Source organism: Phragmites australis, chromosome 21 (genome assembly GCF_958298935.1).
Source record: "Phragmites australis chromosome 21, lpPhrAust1.1, whole genome shotgun sequence".
NCBI classification, from domain to species: Eukaryota; Viridiplantae; Streptophyta; class Magnoliopsida; order Poales; family Poaceae; genus Phragmites; species Phragmites australis.
In genome coordinates this window covers 23,940,599-23,963,630 of record NC_084941.1, presented here as the reverse complement: position 1 = coordinate 23,963,630, position 23,032 = coordinate 23,940,599, and the positions used below count along the sequence as shown (strand labels likewise).

Below are 23,032 nucleotides of genomic sequence, written 5' to 3'. Positions count from 1 at the left end.
TCCCCGGGTCTTGATCCTAGTGCCAGACTCTCCGCCGTCGCCAACGGCAGCGGCGGCATTCCCGGTGCTGGCGCCGCGGTTGGTGCGGATGGGGCCTGCACCGGCGCCCGCAACCCGCATGGCGGAAACCGAGACCCGCGCGGTGGCACACGAGGCCCGCCCGGCGGCGCCCGAGGCCTGTGCAGCGGTTCAGCCGAGCCCCCAGCGGAAGAGGCGGCGGGAGGAGTCCGGACCGACGGCGCCGAACCCGGACATCAGGCTCCCAGCGGCCAAATGGCGATATCGGTGAGTCTCCTTTCTTGCTTTTCCATGGGCATTTCTGGCCCGAACTAAGCTTCGGCGTTTTTCGTTTGTCTCCCGTAGGCCGGCCGTAGGCGCTACTGCGACGGAGAAAGAGCGGGCGCCGAAACCAGAGCCGAGCCCGCTTGCCGTTCCGACGGAGGCGGGCACCGGAACGGCGGAGGCGCCAGTCGTCGTGGCTGCCAGCGGGAGAGAGACGGAGGCGGCGGCCGAGGGGAGGACGGAGCAAACGTCCGGACCCTTGGCGCCGGCGGAACCTAACCCGGGCGCGGAGAGCCCGGGGCGGATGACGGTGGACGCTTTGCCAGGGCCGGCGGAGCCTACCCCGGGCAGGCAGAGCCCAGGGCGGATGGCAGTGCAGGGCCCTGCAGTGAACTCGGCCCCCCTGGAGGCACCCTGTGGAGAAGCCTGGGCCCCACCGTCGGCCGGCCAGCCCGCCGACCCTTTCCTGGCCGCCATTGAAGGCGTCCAAGTAGCGGTCGGGCGGCTGGGCGTAGCGGTGGACGCTAAGGAGGGGGAGCTTGAAGCTGAGCGCGCCCGCCTAGCGTTGGAGAAGGCGCAGCTGGCGGGCGCCCAGGAGGAGGCCCGTGCGGCGGCCGCGCGGGAGCAGAAGCTCTTAGAAGACATCCGCGCGGAAGCCGTGCGGGAACAAGAAATTTTGAAGACCGTGCGGGCAGATGCCGCGCGGGAACGAGAAGACGCCGCCCGCCTGGCTGAGGTGTCGAAGCAGCAAGCTGCCGAGGCCCTTGCCAGGATGGGGCAGGCGCAGGAGAGGGAGATGGCAGTCGCAGCTCGGGAGCAGGCGGCGGAGGAGCGGCAAGCCGAGCTGACCCGCCGGGAGGGCGCGGCCGAGAAGACGCGCGCCGACCTCCAGCGCTGGGAAGATGACCTTCGGAAGATCAGAGAAGAGATCCACCGCTGGGAGGAGAACGTCTCCATCCGGGAGGTGGACAATGAGTTGTCGGCGTCAGATCTCGGTGCTCGGGAGGATTCGGTGGCCCAGAAGGAGGACGCGCTGGCCCGGCGGGAGGGCGAGCTGAGTCGCCGAGAAGGCGAACTGAGTCGTCGAGAGGGCAAGGCTGACGCGGCGGCGGCGGCCATGGCGACCAGGGCGGAGCAGAACGCGAAGCACGAGGCGGAACTGACCGCCCGTGAATGTGCTTTATCCGAGATGGTGGCCAAGGCGAAGCAGGCTGCCGCCCCCGCAGCAGTTGGCGGTTCTTCCGGTCCGGTCGGGGACCAGGGACTTGAGGCACAGCTGCGGGCCGCCAAGGAGAAGCTCGAGACCGCCTTTGTCTCGCGGGTCAACCTCGAGCATATGCTGGAAGACGTACTCCGGCGGATGCGGCGGGCCGTAGAGAAGGGTGGTCTCGGACGGCTCGTTGAAGGCGAGAAGGGCGACGGCCCCGCACGACAAGTGTTGGGGCTGCAGCAGGTCTGCGAGCGCCTCGAGGCCCTGCCTTGGGCAGTCCAGGAACTCGCCGCCCGGGAGGGACGTGGCTTGGCACATGCAGTGGCCGAGCACGTTCTGGCCTGCTACCGAAGCAGGGACCCAAACTTCCCGCTGGAGCCGGCGCGGGAGGGAGTGGTCGAGGCTGAGGGAGAGGCCGCCCGGGTAGCGGTCCGGAGTACCGCCGCCGTGGTGGCGGCCGGCTTCAGGCGAGAGGTGCCGCCGCCGCCAGCCCTCGGGGACGACTCAGAGGATTCAGCCGACGCCTCTGCTGCCGACTAGATCTTTTGTAGTCCTTTTTCTTTTGTTGTCTTGATGAATGTAGATGTAGGAGTGAACCCTTAGAAAATGCCTTGTATATATCCTGTGAATATTAATGGCAGTTTTTCCTTGGGCTCGCAACTCCAGTTTCTCTGAGTGTTTGATGTTTCTTCTGGTGTTTCACCTTGAAGTCCCGGGGAGTACTCAGTCGGGCCGTTCCCGACCTTCCCGTCCCCGAGGATGAAGTTGTCCTGATCGTTGTTGATGGTGTAGTCGGCCTTCGAGCTCTCGCGAGTCCGCACTACCTAAGTTAAGAAACAAAGACACAGACTCCCTTGCCCGGGAGATAGATCGATCCCGCTCGGAACACGCCGTGCCTAGTGAACACTTTTTCACTTTGCGACCACTCAGTTAGTAGAAGGGAGACACGTGCGGGCGAGAATGTGACCAAGAGTCCTTGCGGTCCAGTGGTGCCCGGGCTTAAAACGGGCCAGACCGAGCACTGACAGCCCACCCCCGAGACCTGAGCTCCGGACTACCCGAGCAGCTCGAGCGATAGGATTACCCAGGGTACCCGAGGACTCGGTAGTGCTCGGGGTCCTTAAAAGCGGACCGAACACCACGACCACCACGAAGGGCTTCGGTCAGACATTACCGCACGCGCGCTACTCCTTTCTGCAAATCGTTCTGTCGTTCTGGGAAAAAGTAGACGCGTGGCAGGGTTTTTGCGTGCGAGGAAACCACCTCACCGAACAGATTAAGGCGCGAGAGCCCCCGAGAATGACTCGGGAAGATAAATTTACTGAAAGCAGACTTGTCTGAATATAACCACTCACCGGACAGCTGTCGGCCTTCCGGCCCACCGATCCAGGAGGAGTGTGCTTCCGAGCTCGGGTGCCCGGGGACTTGATTCTTTCAACGGAGCGCCCGAGTGCCCAGAGGCATACGAGGCTCCTAGGGTCGGGTGATCTCGACCACCCATGCCTAAGTGGTAGGACCACCCGAGGACCCTTGGGGCCGACCAGAGACCGGGGCATTGAAGCCCTCGCGGTCGAACTGCTCGTGATTTCCAGCCTGTGATTTAAGAGAGAATATAGAATTTTTTGTCTGGTGCGCTCTGTTAGTGCGGTACTTGCTATAGACTGCTCTCGTTTTCGACCCGAGACCTCTCGAATACCCAAACCGGCGGACAAGAGCGGACAGAGGCATAACCCAGAGGTCCTATGGTTCGGTGGCGCCCGGGTATGACAGACCAAACCGAGCACCGACAGCCCGCTCCGGGGGCCCGAGCTCCGGACTACTCGAGCAGCTCGAGCGATTGGATTACCCAGAGCACCCCGAAACTCGGTAGTGCCCGGGAGCCTGCCACGACACCGAACACCACAGCCTACCATGCCGGACGTAAGTCAGCGGCGACTGCCCGCATGCATACCGATTGGGATTCTTTTATCAGCGGGGAAAATGAGAGAGCGAACTTTTTCTCGCACAACCGAGCACCTCACCAGACAGATTAAACATACGGAATCCAGAAAAAATATTTCGACACAGCGATTGCTTATTGAAATACCGAATGTACAATATTTACAAGGTTGGGTGATAGCGACTTACCCAAGGGGTCGGAGCCCTTGGACTATTTGGACGGGGAGAAGCCCCCGGCCTTGCCGACCTGAGCTGCGAGCACGACCATCTACGGGTAGAAGCGTCGGAGATGCTCGATATTCCACGGATTTGGGAGTGGCTGTCCTTCTTCCGTCGCTAACCTGAAAGAACCTGCCCGGGGGACCGCGATCACGGTGAAGGGACCTTCCCACACAGGGGATAGCTTATTCATTCCTTCGCGCGACTGGATGCGTCGGAGAACTATGTCTCCCACCTCGAGAGACCGGGCCTGGACATGGCGCAGATGATAACGCCGTAGACTCTGCTGGTACCGAGCCGCCCGGACAGCGGCACGCCGCCGGCGCTCTTCCAGGTAGTCCACGTCGTCGTGTCTTTGCCGTTCCTGCTCACCCTCAGAGTATGCATGTACTCGAGGGGAGCCCAGAGTGAGCTCGGAGGGGAGGACTGCTTCGGCGCCATAGACGAGGAAGAACGGAGTCTCCCCGGTGGCGCGGCTTGGCGTAGTCCGATTAGCCCACAGCACGGCTGGCAGCTCGTCCACCCATCCCTTCCCGTGCTTAGCGAGCACGTTATAGGTCCGGGTTTTGAGGCCCTTCAGTATCTCCGCGTTGGCGCGCTCGACCTGCCCGTACTCCGAGGATGAGCGACGGAAGCGAAGCAGAGCTTGATGCCGAGGTCTTCGCAATAGTCCCCGAACAAGGCACTTGTGAACTGGGTGTCGTTGTCGGTGATGATCCGGTTCGGGACGCCAAAGCGGTTGGTGATGCCGCGGATAAACTGGAGCGCCGTGTTTTTGGTCACCTTGATGACTGGGACCGCCTCCGGCCACTTGGTGAACTTGTCGATAGCAACATATAGGTATGCATAGCCCCCGACTGCTCGGGGGAATGGACCCAGAATGTCCAAACCCCAGACCGCGAAAGGCCATGACAGGGGAATGGTATGAAGAGCCTGAGCTGGCTGGTGAATCTGCTTTGCATGGAACTGGCACGCCCTGCAGCGCCGAACCAGCTCGGAAGCATCCTGGAGAGCTGTAGGCCAGTAGAAACCTTGCCGGAAGGCCTTCTCGACCAGCGTGCGGAACGATGAATGGCCACCGCACTCGCCCTCGTGGACCTCAGCGAGAAGATCGCCGCCTTCTGCCCGGGAGATGCATTTCAGGAGAACACCTCCTGCGCTACGCCGGTAGAGATCCCCATCTACTATGGCATAGCGTCTGGACTACCGAGCAACTCTTTCCGCAGACGCCTCATCCCCGGGTAGGAACTTTTCTTTCAAGTACCCTCGGATGTCAGACATCCACGAGGCATCTTGAGAACATTCGGCGAGCACAGCGCACTCGCCGGACGGCGGCGCCCTGACGGGGCTTCCCACTGAGGGCATCGTCGGGGTCCCCTGAATTGAGTTCGAGGTTTCCCCTTCATCCTGTTCGGCAGGCAGGACGGAAGGCCGTGCGAGTCTTTCTTCAAAGACTCCGGCAGGGACGCGCGCACGTGAGGAGGCCAGGCGGGAGAGCTCGTCGGCCAGAGCGTTGTCGCGGCGAGGGATATGCCGCAATTCGAGGCCGTCGAAGCGTCTCTCGAGCTTCCTGACTGCAGCCACGTCCTCCGTCATTTGAGGATCCGTGCACTGGTACTCCTTGGATACCTGGTTGACGACCAGTTGGGAGTCCCCTTTGACCAGGAGGCGACGAATCCCGAGCTCCACCGCAGTCCGGAGGCCGGCGATGAGACCTTCATACTCCGCCATGTTGTTGGATGCGCGGAACTGTAACTGCACGACGTACCGGAGCTCTTCACCTGTTGGGGAGGTGAGAACTACTCCGGCCCCTGCGCCTTTCAGTGAGAGGGAGCCGTCGAAGTGCATGACCCAGTACCCGGGCGCGTCGTGCCCGGGATAGGCAGAGATCTCTTCTGGGACGACGCAGGGGACGGGCGTCCATTCTGCCAAGAAGTCGGAGAGCACCTGGCTTTTGATTGCCTGGCGACTGACGAAGTGTAGGTCGAACTCCGCCAGCTCTACTGCCCATTTGACAACGCGCCCGGTGCCTTCCCGGATCCGGAGAATGGGTCCCAGTGGATAAGTGGTAACCACCGAGACCTTGTGCGCCTGGAAGTAATGGCGCAGCTTCTGGGAGGCAACGAGCACGGCATAGAGTAGCTTCTGCGCCTGGAGATACCTTGTCTTGGCTTCCCGGAGGACTTCGCTGACGAAGTACACCGGTCGCTGTACCCGGTGACCCAGGACGGCAGCTCCACCGGGGGGGCTACTGCAGCCCCCAGGGTTGGCAGCACGGTCGGGGCTGGCCGGGCACTCGGGCTCGACTCCTTGGCTGGGAAGAGCAGTGTGCTCGGGCTCGACCCCTTGCCCAAGGGGAGCCGCGAGGACAAGTGAGTGGTCGGGGGTCTCTGGGAGCTGGGACCCAGCACCCGGCCCCAAACACTCGTCGCGCTCCACCACCAGCACTATGCTCACGACCTGAGGAGTGGCCGAAACGTAGAGTAGTAGGGGCTCACCTTGAGAGGGAGCCACCAACACGGGTGGCGAAGTAAGGTACTTCTTTAAGTCGCGGAAGGCCTGCTCGGCCTCCGGCGTCCAGTCAAAACGACCGGATTTCTTCAGAAGCTTGAAGAGGGGGAGCCCTCGCTCCCCAAGTTTGGAGATGAAGCGCCCGAGGGCTGCCATGCAGCCGGGGAGGCGCTGGACCTCCTTGAGTCGAACCGGGGGTCGCATCTGCTCGATGGCCCGGATCTTCTCTGGATTGACCTCGATCCCTCGGCCAGAGACCAAGAAACCAAGGAGCTTGCCCGCCGGCACCCCGAAGACACACTTCTCCGGGTTGAGCTTGAGGCGGGTAGAACGGAGACTGTTGAAAGTCTCGGCAAGGTCCTCGAGCAGGGTGGCGCGGTCTCGGGTTTTAACCACGAGATCGTGAATGTAAGCCTCGACGTTGCGGCCAACCTGCGAGTCAAGAGTAATACGAATAGCACGCTGGAAGGATGATCCAGCGTTGCGCAGGCCGAAAGGCATTGACATGTAGCAATAAGTCCCCACCGGGGTGGTAAAAGCAGTTTTTTCCTCGTCCCCTACGGCCATGCGAATCTGGTGATACCCAGAGTTTGCATCTAGAAAGCATAAAAGATCGCATCCCGCAGTTGAATCTATAATTTGATCAATGCGAGGTAAGGGGAAGGGATCTTTAGGGCAAGCCTTATTTAGGTCGGTGTAGTCCACGCACATGCGGAGCTTGCCGTTGGCCTTCAGGACGATGACTGGGTTTGCTAGCCAGTCGGGGTGGAGGACTTCTCGGATGAATCCGGCGTTGAGGAGCTTGCTGACCTGCTCGCGGATAAACTCCTGGCGCTCTGGCGCCTGCCGCCGGACCTTCTGCTTCACCGGGCGGGCGTCCGGACGCACCGCCAAGTGATGCTCGATCACCTCCCTAGGGATCCCGGGCATATCGGACGGTTGCCAGGCAAACACATCTACGTTAGCCCGGAGGAAGGCGATGAGCGTGCTTTCCTATTTGCTGCCCAGGTCGCCGCCGATACGGACAACCTGCGTGGTGTCTTCGCCCACCACGACCTCCTTCGTTGGAACAGAGGTGTCGGCGGCGAGTCGGGGTTTGGATGAAGAGGGTCCCGGGCCCCCTGTAGAGCCATCGACCTCGGCCTGCGCTGAGACCAGAGCCATGTATGACTGTTCAGCGCAGGAGACGGCGCCGCCGGAATCGGCGATCACAGAGATGGAGCCTGCGGGGCCGGGCATCTTAACCGTAAGGTATGCATAATGCACGGCCATCATAAACTTGGCGAGCGTCGGACGCCCGAGGATGACGTTGTAGGGGAGAGGGATCTCCGCGACGTCGAAGAGGACGCACTCCGTGCGGAAGTTGTCCCGGCTCCCGAACGTGACAGGCAACTCAACCTGCCCGAGGGGCAGGGAGTGCCCAGGGGTCACTCCACAAAAAGGGAGCGACGGCTTTAGGCGTCGGGAAGACACCTGCAGCTTCTCAAAAGCCTCCTTGGAAAGGAGGTTGAGGCCGGCACCACCGTCGATCAGCACCCTGCCGACCTTGACATTGCAGACAGTAGGGGACACTACCAAAGGTAGTCGCCCCACGGTTGCAGTACTGGCGGGGTGATCAGCCATGCTGAACGTGATCGAAGTATCCGACCACCTTAGGGGCCTTGCGGCCTCCTCGCTCGGGGTTGCCGAGCACACCTCGCGTTGCATGACCTTGATGCCACGGCGCGAGGAAGGCGTGTACGCGCCCCCATCGATGAAGGCGACGGTGTGCTCGGGCTCCTGGAAGCCGAGCTCGGTGTTGTCGGGGGTGACCCCAGTATCGCCTCCTCCACGGGACTCGTCGAGCTCCCTCTGGCGCTGCTCCACGAGTCCTTTGACCGTACGACACTCCGTGAGGTCGTGCCATCTGGTCTGGTGTATGGGACACCATTTACCTGGCTCGGGCCCCGTGGGAGCGGGGGCCCTCGCTGGAGCGGGAGCTCGGCCGGGGGCCGGGGCTCTCGCTGGAGCTGGTGCCCTTGCTGGAGCCGGGGGCCCTTGTAGGCACGGAGGCCCGAGGAGGAGCCCGAGCAGGGGCCCTGACGGGGCGTCGATCGACATCCGGCCGGCGCCCTTGCCGGTGATCGGGCTCTTGCGGCACCCTGTGAGCGGGGACCTGGGTTGGCTCAACGGGAGCGGCCTCGCGCTTCCTTCTCTTCTTCTTTTCCCGCTTGTCGGAGCGGGAAGAACTTGGCTGGTCGGAGGCGGGGCGAGGAGCATGCCACGCCCTGGCCTCCGCAGCCTTGGCGCACTTATCGGCCAGTGCGAAGAGTTCTGCAGTGGTCTCGATCTCGTGCGTACCTAGCTTTTCGAGCATCCGCTCATCGCGGACGCCCTGCCGGAAAGCAACAATAACAGCGTGGGGGGCCACTCGTGGAATGGTGTTGCGAACCTGGCTGAAGCGCTGTATAAAGAGCCGTAGCGTCTCCCCTTCCTGCTGTTGGACGGCGTGAAGGTCGCACTCCAAACCGGGACGCGTAAACGTGCCCTGAAAGTTGGCCACGAACTGGTGGCACATGTCATCCCAGGAGCCGATAGACCCTGGGGGTAAGTTCATAAGCCAAGAGTGGGCGGAGCCCCTCAGGGCAACATGAAAGTAGTTTGCCATCACCTTTTCACTGCCTCCGGCCGCTTGGACGGCCGTTGTGTAGATCTGGAGGAACTCGACGGGGTCGATGGACCCGTCGTACTTCTCCGGCAGCTCGGGGCGGAACTTGGAAGGCCACCTGACCCGGCGGAGCTCGGCGGTGAAGGCACGGCAGCCGGTGCCGTACCCCGCAGCGCGAGCGGGGGTCCTTGGTGGCGAGTGGCGGCGAGCCGGGGATCCCCGGTGGCCTTGGGCCGGGAGAAAGGAAGCCTGGTCCTCTGCCCCGACCCCCTGCCGGGTCTCCCGCTGACGCTCGAGAGTAACTCGGGCATCCTCGTGGCCCCTCCGCTCGTCAAGGCGCAAACGAAGGTCCCGGGCTTCAGACACGACCAGGGGGACGGCACTCCGCCTGGAGACCCCTCGGCCCGTTGAGGAGCCGGCTCTGGCGGCACCATGCTGGGAAGTGGTGCGAGGACTCCCATCCTGCACCTGGCGACGAGCGGTGCCGACCAAAGCGACGACATCTTGTATCCACCGGCCTTCCGGAGTGTTCGGCGTGGCCTGAACGGGCGGGTGCCTAAGGAGAGCGTGTGCTGCAAGCAGCGCGCTCCCTGGGCTGGCCTCGCTGAAAGCGAGCCTGCGCCGAGGTGGCACCCGACGTGGTCCAGAGGCGGACCTGGCGGCCGGGGTCCCGACCACCTGCTGGGGGTCGGAAAGTGCGTCGGCAGCGGCGTCGGCGGCCCTGATGGGCCCAGCGCCTTGATCCCCTTGAGCGGGAAAAACCGCGCACGTGGATGGCGGCTGTTGCTGGTACGCAGCAGCGACTGGGCCTCCTCTGGCGTCGGGCAGCGCCCCATCACTGGAAGTGGAGCCGGAACGCTGGAGGCGATGCCCACCGGCCATCTTTTCCTGTGGGAAGAAAGCGAAACAAACAATCCAGGGATATTCCCCCCTACCTGGCGCGCCAGCTGTCGGAGGATGAACTCCTGTCGCAGGGATCCCGAGAGACCCCTTTTTAGAGATTCGGCCGGGGGGATGATCCTGAACGAGCTTGTTGGGGAAATAAATGGGAACGGAATAAATGCAGTGGCTGGTGATGGGAGATGATCGACCTAGTGCAAGAAAGATGGGTGCACCGGGGTTTAGACAGGTTCGGGCCGCACAGAGGCGTAACACCCTACTCCTGTGTGAGTGCTATACCTTTTCTTGAAGGGAATTCTTCAAGGATGTATCTGGTTACAGGGGTGAGCTGCTTACAGAGAGCTTGAGGCTCTCTGTTCTAGCTTGGCTTGAGCTTGTTTGTGATGTTCTTCGCCTTTTGATCTGGGCTTCCTTGCCTTGTTCACCTTGTTTTCCCGTCTGTCTCCTCTCTGTTTCTTGAGTTCTCCATCCTTTCCTTTTATAGGCGCGCCGACCTCGACTTATCCAGAATAGGAAAGAGGGGGCGCAAATACCAAGGCGCCACGGAGAAAGGCGTCATCATTCCGTTTTGGCGAAGTGACATGGGCGGTGGAAAAATGCGGCGTGCATCCGACCACCCGCCACTGTGGATGTCCTCCGGCGCCATTAAGAGGGCCCACCGGGCAGCCACAGAGGTGCCCGGTGCGCCCACCCTGTCTTGTTCTTCTGCCAGGGCAGGGTGGCAGGCGGAGCGCTTCGATTTTGGCAACGTTATCCCGAGGCACCCGGGTGAAAACGGAAGGGACCCGTGCATTTAATGGACCCACGCCCCCCTGCCAGAGCATGGCAGGATCTGACACTAGGGCGTGGGCAACTGAGAATGTCAGGATGTCAGGCCGCGCGTGCCTATTAAATGCGGCATTGGGCCTTTGACTGGCTGACACCCCGACGAGGGGACCCTTCGGGTCGTCGGACAATCTTGCGCGAACCTTCGGGGAACCGAGTCCTCGGGGACTGCCACGTGCAGCCCCGAGCACTCCGGTGAGACCTTCGGGGAACCGAGTCCTCGGGGGCTGCCACGTGCAGCCCCGAGCACTCTCTCCCGAGCACTCCGGGGAGACCTTCGGGGAACCGAGTCCTCGGGGGCTGCCACGTGCAGCCCCGAGCACTCTCTCCCGAGCACTCCGGGGAGACCTTCGGGGAACCGAGTCCTCGGGGGCTGCCACGTGCAGCCCCGAGCACTCTCTCCCGAGCACTTGGATGAGACCTTCGGGGAACCGAGTCCTCGAGGGCTGCCACGTGCAGCCCCGAGCACTCTCTCCCGAGCACTTGGGTGAGACCTTCGGGGAACCGAGTCCTCGGGGGCTGCCACGTGCAGCCCCGAGCACTCTCTCCCGAGCACTTCGGTGTTTGGATCATCGGGGGACTACAGTACTCGGGGGTAAGTGAGAACCCTTCCGAGCACTTCCTTCCCGGTACTTGGACTCTGCGGATCATCGGGGAACTAGGGTGCTTGGGAATCTTAGAGGCTACGGCCCCGAGCACCTTCCCCCGGGACTAAGTTTATTCTTACCCGGCAGGGTGGACCCCGCGGGATGGTGACATGTGGCGGATGGCCGGTCCGGTCTCGAGACTCAGGGACCCCTGGTTCCTAATACACCGACAAATAGTCTCTTGGTGGCTCCTGGATCTAAAGGGACATTATTGAATGCTTTGCAAAGAAGGTGTTGCATTCTATTCTAGAAGAAATTAGGCATGATATTTTTTGCTTGCCAATTGATGAGTCTAGAGATGTTTCTTGCAAAAAACAAATGGTTGTGGTCTTGGGATACGTTGATAAACGTGGACCGGTGAAAGAGAGATTTGTTAGTCTTATTCATGTGAGAGAAACAACTTCAACCTACCTCAAGTCTTCTATTGATGCACTATTTGCAAAGCTAAAGCTAAGCTTAAAGCAGGTTAGAGGCCAAGGATATAATGGTATAAGCAATATGCGAGGTGAGTTTAATGGCTTACGATCATTGATCATGAGAGAAAGTAGCTCAGCTTATTATGTTCACTATTTTGCTCACCAACTTTAATTAGTCATTGTTGCTATTGTGAGAAAGCATAAAGGCATTAGTGATTTCTTTAATAAGATTTTGATCTTATTGAATGTGGTGGGTGGATAATCTAAGAGAAGGGATATGATTAGAGATACCAATCATGAAAATGTGATTAAGATCTTAGACTGTGGATAACTTCAAACTGGAACATGTCTAAATCAAGAGCAATGTCTTCAAAGGCGCAGAGATACTCGGTGGAGTTTCCATTATAAAACTCTCAAAGGTTTGGTTGACATGTTTTTCTACAATAGTTAAAGTGCTTGAAATTGGAGAAAAATATAACAGGGATTGGAAAAATAGAGATCAAGCATCGAATCTTGTTTGCTCGGCCGCTATAAATTACCAACAAGCATCATATAAAGTGAATTGTTTTAATAATATTATTGATTGGCTACTTCAAAAGCTCTATAGCCGTTTCAACGAGACAAGCTCTCAATTTGCTCGTTTGCTTTGCCGCTTTCAGTGCAAGAGACTTATTTTATCAATGTGGAAAATTTGATGAGCCTCGCAAAGCACCAACTAGACCTTGTTGTCCAGTAGCTCCGCAACGGCGAGCTGGCTCGTGTTGAGAGCACATAGAGGACGCCATTCACAGAGCGACATGTCGACCATCATGTGCAGGCCATTGAAGGACGCCCCGCGCCAGGACCGTCGTCCCCGACCCGGCAATACGCCTCCCGCCATCGACCGTCGCTGAGCCGGCAGTAATGGACCCACCCGGGAGCGATGAGGAGGACGAGGTCGCCGGCGAGGACGGCGTGGGAACAGGGAAGGGGCGTCGGGGACGCGGACCCGCTCTCCGGAGAGGAGGTGGGTGACGGCGAGCTCGCCGGCGAGGTGGTCGTAGGTGACGAAGCGGGCGCCGTCGGAGGCGAGGACTGCGCTGGAGATGGGGGAGGGCTCACGGAAGCGGAGGAGGAGGCGGCGCGGGAGGTGGACGAGGGTGAGCTGCGAGCGCGATGGGGAGTGCTGGGGCACCAGGAGGTGCGGCGGCTGCGCAGCGAGGACGGCGCGGCAGGGAGGCAGGGCGGCGCGGAGGGAGAAGAAGTCCTGGAGGGTCTTGAGGTGCCTCGCGATGTCCGGGATGAGCTCCGCCGGGAGGTACGGCGGCGGGGCGCTTGCCCGTCGTATCCATCTTCCTCCTGGGATCCGTGACGAATTGGGAAGCAGACGGAGGCTGCCGCGGCGACCGGTGGGGATGTCGCCGGATCTGCGGGTGATTGCCGAGCAGGTGGCTTCTGCCGTCGGCCGGACGGCGACTGCGCCTAGGGGATTTTGGGCTGGTAACTTCCAACCTAATTTAGTGTTTGGTCTAGAATCAACCCATGAACCTTTTTTTGCGAGAAATGAGGTGGTAATTGATCCACATATTTCATTCTTGCAACTAAATAAGTAAACAGGTTCAGTGCTAGAACCGATTGTTTTATCGTCAAACCATTTCTTAACAACTTTACTATATCTCACCCGGGCAAAAAATCAGAAGCTGGTGTCACCGAATTTTTATTCATTGAATTTGTACCAAGTTTTGTGCTGGATGATTAGGCTTTTCAAAATTCAAGCAATCAAGCCTCTCTCCCCACCTGAATTTTTTTATATTACCACAACATGCAATAATTATATCAATTATCGTTAGTTTATATTGGAGTTACAGTTAGTTTACACAGAAATTATAGTCACATTTTGATGTAATTTTCAAGGAATATTACTGTAACAAAAAATCGGGCACCTAAATTTTTATTACTACTATCATCACATGCAAGTGTAAGCCATAGATCTTACATCCAATTGTTACAAATTCGAGCGAGATTCTCCTCTAAATCACTCGTATGAGATATAGACGGCCCCCTTCTTAAACTAAACATCTAAGTAACTAATCCGAATAATGCAATATTTTGCATACATCCTGAACCATCAAAATCCTAGTTGTTTAGGGTTTGTTTGATGAGAGATTGGGATGTAAATTCATAAATACCTACATCCTAAATCTCACCCGTATCAACACAAGAGGTTAGAGTGGTTCAAAACAATCTTATCACTATTTGGGTACATGTTGGAATGGTTGGAACATTTTGTTTCATACTAATAATTACTTTATGTTCTGCTGAATTCATTTGGAATAATAAATAGGATGTCGTATCTCTTTCCATTGTGCATTAGTTAGTTGAATATTCGAGGAGAACCCACGATCCATTCACTGAAATCTCATGAACTCAATGGAGGACCACAGGATCCGAAGTGCGCAAGCTAGATCAGGCACCTTTCACCCATCAACACACTCAAGACACTCGCATGTGATTGTCTGCCTATGTTCATTTGTAAGTACACAAAATCTATTTTTTGCAAGATAAAATACGGGGCTATGCAGTGTCATATGGCCAAAGAGCTGAGTGGACTTCATGCTCATGGATGGCATGGAAAACGTGACCATCCACTTGGCCAGGGGCCTCGTAAGTCATGCCGCACGGCTCGACGAGGCTGAGGCAAGAGTGAGTTGGACTCTATGGAGCCAAGGGTCGCCTCAGGTGATGTGAGCTCGAATTTATCCCACTTGTTGCCTCGAGAGCATCGACGTATGTCGTTCTCCTGACTGCATTGTCCGAGAGCCAATAAAGTTCCATAGCTCTACATGCATCAGCATGTACTCTGTTGTTTGTGACCACGGTTATTACGAGTGACCGAAATTTTCTCTAGTACAATTCATTTCTTTTCCGACGGTGTTAACAGGTTAAAACAATATTATCCCAACTAATTAATTACCCACAATTATGATAGACACTTAACCAAAAATACTATAAATCATTGACCACTTGCAATGAAACCGAAAAAAAAAAATTGTTAGTCTTGTAGATAAGAATTGAGACTATGACAGCCCATAGTAAAGAAATGCACCATTGCTTAACTACTGGAATCAAGAAATCTCTTTGAGCAATGACAAGCAAAGTTGCTATTCCTTTGTTGTGCTGCTTTGCACTATAGAATCAAGTTGGTGAAAATTTTGAAGACAGATCTATTTTCAATCTCTAGGTCATTGTCACAAGAAGCAAATTTGTTGAAGCATTGACTTATTCTAATAGAAGCATTGACTAATTCTAGTAAAACTTTATTGTTTCACCTTCATAAGCAATGCTTTCAACTATTTGACAAATTAAAACTCAATACGGATACCCGGGGCTCGTTTGGCAACCTATAGACACGTGTAACCTAATACATGCTTGGATTGGGTTAATCCAAGTTGGGTTTTAAACCAAACCAAGTTACAATCCAAGCAGTCATTTGGGTGCTGTCTAGGATAAATCACGTTCATCCAAAAGAATTTGACAAATACTGAAAACAATTCGAATGTAGAAGAGCCAGGAATTCCAAGGAAAAGAACTCTGAGCAGCTCACAAATGTCAAGGAAAAACATGAATGGAGTTTCTGCAAGCTCTAGCCTCTGACACATTTCATCGAACAGGTGACCTGTGCTGCCTGTAACGCTTCTTCCTTCTTGCCCAGAACTCTCATCCACCATCTCAATCTATAGCGGTGCCATCAGCAAATATGTACCTGAGTGCTACAGACTTCATGCGATGCTGAATGCCCAACACAGAAAACACGCTTTCCCCCCGGTCGCGGCCCTTGATAATTGAGCCTGGTGGCGGGCTACAGGCGCAAGAGGAAAAGGGTGAGCAGCGCACGCGAGAGGACGACACGACTTGCCAGAGCCGAGCTTTTCCCATTCCCGGAGAGGTAGGAGCCCTCCCTCCCTCCCTCTCCTTTTCTGCAGAGCTCAGTCAAGATAATTGAACCCCGTGAATTCCTTGGTTGCAGCAAGGTGTTCAATTGCAAGGTCAAGGACAGTGCACCATCCACACGTGCCTCACGAAGCACCAGGTATACCAATGTTCTTCTCTTCCTTCCAATGCTTCAAAGCATATTGTACTAGTAATGCAATTTAATTTAAGTTACAGCATGTGGTTTTAGAGATCTTTATTTGCTAAATCTTGAACAGAGTTTCAGATTATTTCCTATTTGAAACAATCAGCTGACAGTTCAAATAGAAAATTTGCCACTTTAGTTAAATTATTTGCCAAGAAACCACTGGAGCTTTCCTGTTTGAACTCTTTTGTTTGCAAGTTAATTGATGTTGCCAGTAAATTCATTCTGAACGCTCGTGGATGGAACAATCAGGAAGAACGCCAACTTTCGTTGGAGTTCTTTACATACTGAAATAAATACAAATTTGTTGAAATATCAACTTTATAAGTTATGAACATGGGAGTACAGTTAGTGGCTCGGTTCGTTGGCCTGTCATGCCCATTTCTTGAACAGCTATTCATACGAGTATCTGTGATCAGATGGAAAAATAAGGCTTTGATTAGTTTTTTCTTTGAATCTGAATTTTGAGATTTGATTCAGTATAGTATACTTAAGTTTATTTGCTTCAACTTGATAGATTCAGTATATATACATGTGAGATCTGAGAATACTTACTTTGCTTTTAAGTGCGAGCATCTGCATAGCTACACTTGCAGCACTATTGTCTATGCAGTGGTCATGTTATCAAGCATGTTACTTGTTTCCCACGTTGTTATACAGTTTTCTAAAGAGAGAACCCTAGATTACTTCTTCTGTGGTCTTGCGTGCAAGATAGCAATGCTTGCGGCACAGTTTTTAACTGCATAATTGTTCATTTTGTTGTGATTGCAGTGGGTGATCAGTTCAAGTGTATGCTTCGGCTTAAGTTCTTTTACAATCGTCAGTTCTTTGGCACTCTATTGGGATGATGTCCTGTTTAGTTAAGTTATTTAGGAATTTCTGAGTTCAGAATGCTTGTAGGCAAATGTGTTTATTTATTTGTGAGACACAATTGTGGATGCTTAATCGTGAGCTGCTTCTAAATGTGGTGAAGAATGTACCAGTATGTAAGTACCATGTGACTATCTCGAACCATTTAGTACAATGAATCAATTTTTTCTTCTCTTTCAAATTTGTTAGTTTCTTTATGCCTTTCTTATTTCATAAAAAATTTGGAATGTTGCTGAATTTTCGGATATTTTTGGATTAGTTTTGGGATACTTTGGCTCCCTTTTCAGTGCATAACTTCTCGATTTTGTCCCCACCGATCTGGAACCAGCTCCTCTGTCGTAGAGAAGAAAAGTCGTGCAGGAATAGTGTTTTTTCGCAGGTAAACAGTAAGCTATTGTAAAATACTGTTCACATGAACATTAAATAGTTTCCGATTTTACTGTTAGTATGAACAGTTTTGCGGTCCTGTTCATGAGGAAGTCATGGTTACTGTTACACCTGGTTACTGTTACACCGTGACTTACCTAGATGATCCGGTTCCCACCGACCCATACAGCCAAATAAACAATCTGTTAAACTCTAATATGAGCGATTGGTGAGAGGGGGATCCACCCAATCCCGTTATGGTTTGTTTCTCACGTGGCTTGTTTCCACTTAGTGCCAAATGAAGCCTAAAGAGGCACTATCTTGTAGTCGTATCCACCGCTCCACACATGATCTCCACTAAAGAAATCGGTGACGTTTTAAGAGATGGTGAATTAGGACACTTAGAACTATTTTGATTTCAAAAATAACATAAGATAAACATATATCAATTAAATGTGCTTTAGATTTATCTAGTGTGTCTACTCTACCGATCAAAACGCTTACAACCTATTTAAAAAGATAAATTGTAAGTAGTAAATGTGGAAACGTAAATAAGGTAGAGAGAGCAAACTCGGCATAAAGATTTTTTTCCCGTGATATCGATGGCATGAATGACATCCATAGTCCACAGTTGAAAATACACAAAGGATATGCTCCCGATCGGCACCCGGTCATAGCTCTTGAGCTACCTAGTCACAAAGGTAAGGTCTCACCATTAGCCTCTCTTCCGGTTCTTTACCGCTATGATCACTTTGGAGCTTGAGTCACCAAGGTAAGGGTCTCCACATCCCTTTACATGCTTCTCATCGTCGCTCCACACCAAGTCGGAGGGTCAACAAACTCGAGCAACTCTGGCTTAAGTTGTCGACGAGTCACCAAGACTCTAAGGCGCCAGTGTACTAAGAGGTACAAGCTTGGATCACTCCTTTATCCACTCACTAGACAGCAATCACCTACCAATATACTCTTTAGACCTATAAGCACTAATCAGTCTCTAATCTTGCGCTTAATTTGCCTTGGATGATCACTTTAAGCACTTTGGTGGTTTGGATGTCTTCTCATATGTATATGAACTTATCTAGACTTCAGCACACTCAAATGACTGAGTGGAGGAGTATTTATAGCCTCAAACCTGCTAACTAGCCGTTTTCCCAACGGCTTAACACCGGATGATTCGGCGTTGACAGTGGTACTAACACCAGATCATCCGGTGAGTACTTCCTCAGAAACTAGCCGTTGGAACCCCCATTCAAGCCTTTGTGAATATCGGACACTCCAGTGTATACTCCATCTTCATCACCGGACTTTCCAGTGAGCATACCTTAGCCATTCGAGCCAATATTTTCTCTGTGTAAATTGCTCCGATGCCTTCTCCGGTGCTTATCACATCATCATCGAACTATCTAGTGAGGTCAAATGCCTCTGAACACAATGCTCCGGTGTGTATCCTCTGAAGCATCTAGATCCTTAATTCGTGTTTTGGTAATTAATGATAATATGTCTTTTGTGGACTAACATGTTTGAATGAGTTATGAAAATGTTAGTCACAAAGATGTTGCGGAGCTAGAAGTTGCATAAGTGGAAAACATGAAGAATGGCTAGGTCAAGGCAAAGATATAATTGTAGAGTATTTTCTTTTAGACGTTAGAACCCCTACTCAAGCCTCTGTAAACACCGGATACCCCAGTGTATGCTCCATCTTCATCACCGGACTTTCCGGTTAGTATAGCTTAGTCATCCGAGCCAACATCTTCTGTATGTAAATTACTCCGGTGCCTTCTCCGGTGCTTATCACATCATCACCGAACTATCTGGTGAGGTCAAATGCCTCTGAACACAATACTCCGTTGTGTATCCTCCTCTGAGCACCAAACCATCCGATGAGGTCACTGCATTCTCCCCTTTGTCAACAATGCTCTGGTGCTTTCCTCCGGTGTGTTCAAATCAATCACCAGACTATCCAGCGGGGCCTTCATGCCTCTGTCCCCCTTTAACAGAGATGCTCCGGTGAATGCAAATACCTAAAGCACCGGACCATCCGGTGTAGTCATTTCTCTTGAAAGTTTTTCCAATTCAACCAAATTTTATTCCGGCTTCGGTAGTTTTTTCATGTATTACATCTATAAAACCTACTAACATATATTCTTGACAAACATGTTAGTCCTAATGACTAGGTTGTCATTAATCATCAAAATCACAATCATGACTTAATAGGACTATTTCCGCTACACCCACCTTTAACTATTCCTCTTCTATACAAACAATAAAAGCACACTGATGTGGTCTTCTGAAAGTGAGACAATATTTCTCCTACCTCTGTTTTAAAATAGATGTCGTACTAAAATACGTGCAGTCAAATTTTAGAAATTTTGATCACTAATATACATAAAACTATTAGAATTTAGCACATGAAAATGATAGTAGTGAATTTGTCATGAAAAATACTTTAATATCATCTAATTTTTATTATCTTCTACTAAAAAGTAGTTATCAAAAGTAATAATCAAACGTGCTTCTTAAAGACCGTATCGATACCCTAAACGATAAGTAAAAAAGAAGTTTCTCAATTTCGTAGTTACCGATATCATGAGTGTTTGATCCAATGCTACGACAAAGGTAGCTCTGCCATTATGACCAACTGGTATATTACAGTGTGGAGGGAATAGTGGATTATATATGAATTTGAGGCTCGTCAGTGTATTCCCGAAGATCAAATGCTACAATGTCTTTCAATGATGAAGTGCTCGAGCACAAGACGATCTTGTAGCAGAATGCCCTTGTCAAACATATTTATTGCGGACTGAAGATGGGAGGTGCCTGTAAAAATGCAAAAACCGGGAATGAAACAGGAGCCAAGGCTTGTATTCCCGTTTATTTTCTGCCTGTTCATGGCTGAGTTTCATAATTGTAATAGGAAAATGAGCAAAAGAAGCAATTACCATTTTATTGCATAACATTGCTTTGGATCATATTTTATTTATGTATTTTCCCCCTACTTTGGTGAAGAGGTTCCATGCTTTCTCCCAAAATTGAAAGTGTAAATCAAGGATCTGATTTGCAACCTAAGACCCCAAACTGTAACACTTTAGGAGTTGTGCAATTTAGTTATGTGGATAGCATAGAAGCATTAATTCAAATATATTATCTGATAAACAGTTTAAATGGTTAGGAGTCCCTAATTGTGAAAACAAGTTTGCACTTAATTTGCCAACATACCATCAGTTCAGTAGCAAAGGAGTTCTGACTATCTTATATGATCAGCTGATGTCGAAACAGAAGCAATTATTTTCTCTAGGGAACCAAGGTGTTCGTTTGAAGTGCAAACGGTATATGCATGCAATTATTAGAATTTTTTAATTGAAAGATAAGATATAGGTAGGTTGATGCACTACAATGTAAGCACGAAGAAACAAAAAAAAGAAGAAGAGAGAAATGCAAGAAGAGTCAAAAAAATATACCTCATGGGATTCACCTAACAAGCTGCTGTTACGAAAGTCTTGATGTAGGCTTCTGCAAGCATTTCTCCAAGCTTTACTTGTGCCTCAGTGGTAAGATGTAAATTATCTTCGTTCAATGCCAGACCAATTGCATCGACAGTTACAACATTGGGCAGGTTAACACTAAGCTGAGCGCTTCTCACTTTTTCAATGTTCCTTTTATTCCCGGATGCAAGAGCAACCTGTTTAGTGAATACACAATCTTGATAAAAATGGTAGTAGATACTGCAAAATGCAAATGATATCCAGAGGGGTAACAGGTTCTATGGTCAAATATGGAGAATATGGAGAATGTTTGCTCAGCTCTAATCAACATTAACGACAAAAGGGTACAGAGTACAAAATGGTCACAGCAATAAGCACATTATATTCTGTTCGAATATGGAGAATGTTTGCTCAGCTCTAATCAACATTAACGACAAAAGGGTACAGAGTACAAAACTTTCCCATTTTTTATTCTTTTTTATCACCTTCCAGTCTACCAACCATCAGTTGAAAGCATCTAAATGAAAGATGACACTAAAAGATAATGAAAGTAAAATTGACGATCTTTTCCTTTTGCCTTCCCTATCATGACTCAATCAAAGTTGGTTGAAATTCATGACAAAGACATGGCTAGGACGAGGAATCACCACAAGCATTTGTTGCACAATGTTGAGATGAATGCATCCAATTCAATTTGCTCTAATTTTGACAAGTAAAAAAACAATCATGCCAAGAACACAGCTGAACTACACCAAATAAGACGTAGGACAAGCCCATCACCTGAATGAACGGCAGTTGCGGCATCCCAAGGTCCTCCCTGACATTGGCGATGAGCCTCTGCACGTTCCCGCGGTACGCCGCGGCGTCGGCGTCGGACTCCGCGTCGCTCTCCCCCTGGTACCACAGCACGGCTTCAATCTCGCCGCACTCGGCCGCGGCGCGCGCGCGCCGCACCATCTGCTCGTACAGGTGCTCCCCGCGCGCCCACTCCCGGATGGCCGTGCCGCCGACGGCGCACGGCACGAGCCCGAGCCCGACCTCGGCGCCGGGGCCGGGGGGGTCCAGCCGCGGGAGCACGCCGCGCGCGAAGGCCATCCCGGGCCCGACGCCGCAGGTCTTGGCCGCGTCGATGTCGGCGTGGAGCGGCTCGCGGGCCTCCTCCCACTCAGCTTGGCGGAGAGGCGGAGGATGCGGGGGTCCGGCGCGCACTCCGGCGGCACCACGCCGTCCCAACGGCGGTGGTGCACGCCACCGCGGCCGGCCATGTTGCTCTGCCCGGAGAGCACGAAAATGCGCATGGTTAGCACGGCAAGGCGGGGCGGGGAGAGGGAGGAGGGAGAAGGCCGCGGCTGCCCGGCGTCAAGAGCTGGCTTTGATGGCGGAGGTGAGTTGGAGTTGGTGATTCCGCTGGGATGTCCCGTGCTCTGGCCGCTGCATTGCTTGCGTCGTGCGGACACGTCACATGGGGAGAGCTACCCAAAGTGGTATAGAAAAATGCTACTACTACCAAAAGTCAATTTTTTTTCTCAAAGAGAACACTAGTTATGTGCTCACGAGTTGCAAGTTTACAGCAAAGCCAAATATTTTGCACCAAATAATTCCATATTTTATACATTTCTTGCGTCGTGCGGAAACGTCATATGGGGAGAGCGATGTGATGTTAAGGCTACCCAAAGTGGTATAGAAAAATGCTACCAAAAGTCAATTTTTTTCCTCAAAGAGAACACTACTTATGTGCTCACGAGTTGCAAGTTTACAGCAAAGCCAAATATTTTGCACCAAATAATTCCATATTTTATACATTTCTTGCGTCGTGCGGACACGTAAAGGGGAGAGCGATGTGATGTTAAGGCTACCCAAAGTGGTATAGAAAAATGCTACCAAAAGTCAATTTTTTTTCCTGAGAGAACACTAGTTATGTGCATCCCCTGAAACAGAAAGTTAACAACTGAGCTAGATCAAACACTCATAAAATCCGTAGTAAGAAAACAAACTTATTTTCTTCGCAAAGAAAAGGTTCAATATGTCTGAACCCAACAAACTTTTGCAACTTTAGTATACTTGCTTCATGTCATAGTAAGAAAAACCGACTTGGATATTCCACGACCAAAAGGCAAAATGATCCTATTATTTTGAAAGTTATTCATAATTATATATTTCCTCCATTTCAATATATAAGGCATGATTTGATTTGGTATGATCTCCAAGATTACATTTTGACCGTTAATTTCTCTTATAGCATACTATCCATAGCAACAAAATTATAATCATAGAAAAATACTTTTTATTTCAAATCCAATGATACCATTTTGACCACAAAACCTACATTGCTAGACAAATTGTTGGTCAAAGATCATTGACCTTGAATATCGGAAGACATGCATATTATTATAAAAATAAATGGAAAAAGTACCACCTACGATCATTTCAAATAAAATTTCATATTATGAGTCCAAGGCTTAATACAAAAGAACACCAGATCATAAGTGATACTAACGATTAATGTTGTAACCATTACACAACTCCACTTTAGTAAGAATATACTACTCCCAATGAGAGTTTTATTCTCATTAAATAGAATGCTGTTGGTGAATCAGGAATCAGG

General features: G+C 52.1%; 3 protein-coding genes across 3 annotated transcripts; 1 reads left to right on the top strand and 2 right to left on the bottom strand.

The window, feature by feature from the left end:
- Nucleotides 1-12,310: 12,310 nt before the first annotated feature.
- LOC133903262 (uncharacterized) lies at nt 12,311-15,302 on the bottom strand. Its single transcript, XM_062344569.1, has 2 exons — nt 15,179-15,302; nt 12,311-13,122 (listed from the first exon to the last, which is right to left on the bottom strand). Exons 1-2 carry the CDS (start codon nt 15,300-15,302, stop codon nt 12,311-12,313), a joined length of 936 nt encoding a protein of 311 aa, XP_062200553.1.
- Nucleotides 14,718-16,810, top strand: LOC133902927 (uncharacterized). Its single transcript, XM_062344253.1, has 3 exons — nt 14,718-15,520; nt 15,602-15,664; nt 16,481-16,810. Exons 1-3 carry the CDS (start codon nt 15,368-15,370, stop codon nt 16,571-16,573), a joined length of 309 nt encoding a protein of 102 aa, XP_062200237.1. The 5' UTR covers nt 14,718-15,367; the 3' UTR covers nt 16,574-16,810.
- Nucleotides 16,811-19,508: 2,698 nt separating this feature from the next.
- On the bottom strand, nt 19,509-21,886 carry LOC133903570 (probable carbohydrate esterase At4g34215). Its single transcript, XM_062344989.1, is given in 4 exon segments — nt 19,509-19,762; nt 20,404-20,624; nt 21,208-21,593; nt 21,596-21,886. Coding segments are annotated over 3 exon segments (723 nt in total). The 5' UTR covers nt 21,726-21,886; the 3' UTR covers nt 19,509-19,762; nt 20,404-20,417.
- Nucleotides 21,887-23,032: the final 1,146 nt, after the last annotated feature.

Bases quoted from the DNA above. Each gene is read 5' to 3' on its own strand.
- LOC133902927 (XM_062344253.1), top strand. From the start codon at position 15,368: ATGCCCAACACAGAAAACACGCTTTCCCCCCGGTCGCGGCCCTTGATA. The intron at 15,521-15,601 runs GTAGGAGCCCTC...CCTTGGTTGCAG, and splicing joins CTTTTCCCATTCCCGGAGAG to CAAGGTGTTCAATTGCAAGG. The intron at 15,665-16,480 runs GTATACCAATGT...TTGTGATTGCAG, and splicing joins CGTGCCTCACGAAGCACCAG to TGGGTGATCAGTTCAAGTGT.
- LOC133903262 (XM_062344569.1), bottom strand. From the start codon at position 15,302: ATGGTGGATGAGAGTTCTGGGCAAGAAGGAAGAAGCGTTACAGGCAGC. The intron at 13,123-15,178 runs GTGAGCTGCTCA...TCGCAAAAAAAG, and splicing joins CATGTTTTTCCTTGACATTT to GTTCATGGGTTGATTCTAGA.